The sequence below is a fragment of the Musa acuminata genome, chromosome BXJ1-9 (assembly GCF_036884655.1).
Source record: "Musa acuminata AAA Group cultivar baxijiao chromosome BXJ1-9, Cavendish_Baxijiao_AAA, whole genome shotgun sequence".
Lineage (NCBI taxonomy): Eukaryota > Viridiplantae > Streptophyta > Magnoliopsida > Zingiberales > Musaceae > Musa > Musa acuminata.
Window position 1 is genome coordinate 40,621,583 of NC_088335.1, and position 5,507 is coordinate 40,627,089.

The following is a 5,507-nucleotide window of genomic DNA, read 5'->3' on the forward strand; positions in this document are numbered from 1 at the left end:
CCACATGTCTCATATCCTTAAGCACCAACTTGCAGCCAAGGTTGATCTTTATATTGATATCACCCATGCCAATGATGTCTGCCATGCTATAATTGCCTATCTTAACAACTCTAAAATTTTCAAACCTGTATGTAATGAAAAACTCCCTCCGTGGTATAGCATGATAAGAAGCACTTGTATCAATCACCCACTCAAGATCCTAACATACAAAAGAAAAAATATCATCAGAATGAGACAAAATCAAATAATCACCACCCTGCACTATAGTTGTAGTATTATCCTTTGACTATATAGACTCTACTTTTTTTTCATTTTCTTATTCTTCTTAGGTTGCTTACATTAATTCTTGTTATGTCCTTTCTCACCATAGTTATAGCAAACAATATCTTTTCTTGATCTTGACTTGTTTCTACCCATGCGTGAACTACTTCTAGACTTTGACCTTCCTTTGTTCTCTGAGATAAGTGCCTGTGAATCATTCTGAGATGTTGCTGAATTTTTTCTTTTCAACTCCTCATTCAATAAACTGCTTGTTACTTGACTCATGGTGACAACACCATCTGGTGCAGAATTGCTAAGAGAAACCATCGGTGTCTCCCAACTTTTTGGTAATGAACTGAGTAGTAATAATGCTTGCAACTCATCATCAAGAGACATTTTCATAGAGGATAACTGGTTAGTGATACTCTGTATTTCATTCAAATGCGTAGCAATAGAAGTACCCTCTCTATATTTTAGGTTCACAAGTTTTTTGATTAAAAAAACTTTGTTGCTAGCTTTTTTTCTTTCATAGAGACTTTCTAACTTTTTCCAAAGAGAATATGCAGAAATTTCAGTAGAAACATAGTAAAAAACACTATCATCAAGCCATTGTCGAATAAACCTAACTATTTTTCGATCTAACCTCTTCCACTCATCACCTGTCATAGTTATGGGTTTTGCACTATCCCTCTACAAAGATCTATACAAATCTTTGCAATATAAGAGATTTTCCATTCTTGGTTTCCATATCATCCAATTGTTTCCATTCAAACTAATCATACGAGAAACACTACTGGCCTCCATGTTCAAATACAAAAATTAAATCACCACAACTCTGCTCTGATACCAGTTAATAGGATATAAAGAAAAATAAACTTTTGTATATAAACAAATACTAGCAGGCTATAACATACAATGGAATTAAATGGAACCACAATCAAATATAGCACCAAGATATACGTAGAAAACCCCTTCATTGTGAAGGGTAAAAACCACGGGACAAACAAAAGATAATCCACTATAATAATAATGAATATACAAATCTCAATCTTTTGTCCAAAACCCTAATAATAATCACAAGAGAATAATCAGGATACAAGGATTACGTCACTGTGCACAATATCTAAATCCTCCCTAATTCTCCTCAAGTAATCACTGTAGATTTGATCTAACCTAAGATGAAAACACTGTTGGATGATTGAGAATAGTCTCTCTATATTGTCATTGTTTTATTCCCTTTCTTTCTCTTTAGATTTCTGTCTTCTCCTCCTTGCTATCAAGATCTACCCTAGTTGCTGTCCTTTTATGCCTATTTTTATAACCATCACACACCCTCTAATATGAATTAGGATTAAGTTAAATGAGAAGGTGGGCTATGGGCTGATAAAACCCACCAGCAGATTCTACTATTTTACTCATTGCAAATCGGGAATAAGAAGGTTCTGATTCATGCAAAAGAGATAACCTCGGTAGATTAACTAAATCATTGGTTCATTCACCATGTTTTTGCTGTGTAGCTTTGAAAAATTGAAGGATAATGATATGAGAAAAGCATAACTTAAAAAACATCATGATTCACTTGCTAACAAAATTTATCATAAATAATTATAAAAATATATGAATTCTATATGATTCAAAACATAGTTTCGAAATATGAATGAATATAAAATATTTTTCTTATGCTTATACCAAAAACTTAAACTTTATATGCATTTCAAAATCGTGACTTGTGAACATAAATGCTTAAATATCAAATTCTTCATCATTATTATATAGTTTATTAGATATCAGTTTCATATGCACTTTAAATCATGTCTTCTTAACAATATTTTTCAAAGAAAAATATATTTAAATATATTTTCATAATGCAAATATAAGTATAACTAATGTCAAATATCAAGGCATAAACATTATAACGCAAAGAATATCATTAATTTTTCACAAATAAACATAAATATAGCTATGATGTTCATGCGAAACCGTAATAGTATCAATGGCTATGACCACGTTATATTCTAATGTTAAAGCTCATAATCATATTTAACTCTCATTGTACGAATAAAACATATTTTCTTATGTTAGAACTCATAAATAACTAATTTCTAAAACATATTATAATGTATAACTTCCATTTGTGTGGCTTAGATCATAACCATACTGATCAAATAATTATCATGTTACTTAAAATAATATATCAATGACTTTTACAAAACTAGAAGTTTTAACAAATCCTTTTTAAATCATTTTAAAATATGATGCGATCATATATTATTTGAAATAAATAAAAATAAAACATTTTTCAATCATTTTCAAATATAATGTTGGATAGATATTAAAATATAAATTCTGATAAGATAATTTAAAAATACTTATAAAACAATATAAATATTTATTTTTTTAATACTTTTAAATAACAAAGACTTAAAAGATCATGTAAATCATATGCATTTATCAATTTCAAACGTATGTATTAATACTTTCAAAAATAGGTTAGATAGAGTTATTAGATACTTTCGCATATTTTCTTCTTTATTCTTTCAATAAATATCATCATTTTTCTTCTTCTTACTTTCTTTCCCACATAAATATCTAATTAATTTAAAAAAATATCTAGATTAATAAGATTATAAGAAAATTTAAAATCATACCTCATATAATTTTCATGAACTTATTTGAATCCATTCTCTGTCAAATCGAATCACCCATAGTTTTCTCTTATTTTTCGTTCTATTTTTTTTTCCTTTCTTTTTTTCTTTTTATTATTTTTCCCTTCTTCTCGTTCTTTCTCTTCCTTTCGGAGGTCTTTCCCCAACCACCTCAGTCTCTGCCCATCCTCTTCTTCTTCGCTGATTGCCTCTTCTTTCCTTCTTCTTCTTCTATTTCTTTTTTTCCCCTCTATTCTTCTACTGATCTCACAGCCAGATAGCCTCCATCTTCTATCTTTCCTTCTTCTTATTCTTTCCCTTCTCTTCCTTTACTTGCTCTCGATTTCACCTCACCGGAAGCCCCTCTTTCGTATAAGGGAGAGAGAGGCGGTGCGTTTGTTTTTACCTTTTTTGTATTTTAGTTCCTATAGGTCCTCAATTAAAATTTTGGCTACTAAATCTGTTATCCTTTTCTTAGCTATTCCAAGTCCTAAACACACTTGTGAAGAAGGATAGATGGCATGACATTTGGAAGCTCATCCATCATAGACTGACTTAATATCATGATCACTGATTGTCCTATTTTAAGATCAATCAAATCTATTGAATATATTTTCTTTTTTTTAATGTCATTTTATCATTTCAGTATGGACACTCGAATCTTTAATTGGACTACTATTTTGATTGGATTAATGGTTCCTAGATGAAGGAGGGGAAAGATTGCCTCATGTGAGAGTTTTTGGAAGCTCAGAAATGATTTTTTTTTTTTTTGTCAAAACAGTAGGCCTAGTGGTAATTCCATATGAGCTAAAGCTTTGGGTGATACAAACTTTTGTGTGGAGACCACCTCCTAATGGTGTTATTAAATTAAACACTGATGGATTCTTTTTTTTTTTTTTTTTTTTTGCAGATGGGAGGCATAGGTTTCATGGCCAGAGATGCTAATGGAGTTTATATTTTTGTTGGGCATCGAGGATTCTTCTTCAACTTATCAATTGTACAATGCGAAGAAGAAGAAGAAGCTACGACGACGAAGAGATTTTTTTCATGCTTGACGAGAGGGTTTCAATATAATTATCCTTGAAATGATTTTTTTATTACTCAAATGGGAGATTTGGAATATCTTATTAGACGTTACTCTGCTTTTATCTTGAAGTTTCAAACCTTTGACTGTTTTTTACTATTTCAAGGAATATAATAGAACATCACATTGGCATGCGAATAGAGATAGTGTAACATTATTAATCTGTCTATTTTTGGAAGGAAAGCTTCCCCTCTAATTTACATACTATGCCTTGAAGAATAGGTCATATTTTTTGAACTTTCTACTTAGTAAATAAAAACCTTCGTGTCTTTGTGAGAGAGCAACAAACGCAAATAGTACTTCAAACAATTAAGTTATGCTTTTCATGTTCATCCTTGTCATTTTTCTATTGAATGCCTGATTACTGACTGAATAGAGAAGGAACTAAAATGATCCCTACAACTTGCTTCAACCGAAGAAAGATAATCGAATTAAAATGATGGATAATTGAACAAAAATCACTGCACACAAAATGATAATTGATAGATGATCATAGCATGCGAGGAAAATGATAACTCATAGATGAAGCATTATTACCTTGCGGGTCTTCAACCCACCAGGTTCTAGCCATCTGTTTCTCCAAAGCTATCAACAGAGAGGGGAGCCATTGTGCATGTAAGGAAGGGCTCCCTCACGCACGACTTACTCGTGAGTAGCTCAGCAGCTTGACAGGGACATGACAACATAGATCACATGACCTGCAGACATGCAGCGTAGCAGATCGATACCCAACTTTTCTCCGTTCATGGGTTTGAACTTGGGATCGAGTTTATCGACTTGAACAAGTAGTTTGTGGTGCCCACTGCACCTCCTCTCGAGTCCCCTATAAATGTCTTGTATCCCTTCATACATACCCTCAAACAACAAATACTTGTCGGGAAGAAGAGAGAAAAGCTTGGCCATGGGAGTTCGCTTGGCAGGAGTTGTACGCATGAAGCACATCCTTCAACAATCTTTCCGGAACCAGCAGAGGGCGACGGCGTCGGCGGATGTCCCGAAGGGCCACTTTGCGGTATACGTCGGCGAGATGGAGAAGCGGTTCGTCGTCCCTATCTGCTATCTGCACCACCCTTCCTTCCAAACCTTGCTTCATAAGGCCGAAGAGGAGTATGGATTCGAGCACCCGAGAGGCATGCTCAGAGTTCCATGCGACGAAGATGACTTCGCTACTCTCACTTCTCAAATGACCGGCTCCTGAGAGGAAGATATTGCGTCATCATCCCTCCATCTTCGAGGAAAAATTTATCCTGTTAGAATGTGATACGTGATGAGTCCTAAAGGAGGTGGTAAGAGTGGGAGGAGATGGTGTATGTGACTGCATATAAGCAGAAAACTTAATACGTTTCTCTGTCTTTTCTTACTTGATCTGTCTCATTGCATTCTATGCTGTCAAATCCCAAGAAGCAACTCTATACAGATATCTACACTGAGAGACGAAAGCAAAAGATATGTAGGATCATTTTTGAATGGAATTAGATATCCTATAGTCCACAAGGCAAAAGCAAAATTCTATAAAA

General features: G+C 33.5%; 1 protein-coding gene across 1 annotated transcript; it reads left to right on the forward strand.

Moving 5' to 3' along the window:
* Positions 1–4,891: 4,891 nt before the first annotated feature.
* LOC135594113 (auxin-induced protein 15A-like) lies at positions 4,892–5,188 on the forward strand. The gene has a single exon (XM_065084531.1). The coding sequence runs from the start codon at positions 4,892–4,894 to the stop codon at positions 5,186–5,188; it is 297 nt and encodes a 98-aa protein (XP_064940603.1).
* The last annotated feature ends 319 nt before the right edge of the window (positions 5,189–5,507 follow it).

Bases quoted from the DNA above. Each gene is read 5' to 3' on its own strand.
- LOC135594113 (XM_065084531.1), top strand. From the start codon at position 4,892: ATGGGAGTTCGCTTGGCAGGAGTTGTACGCATGAAGCACATCCTTCAA.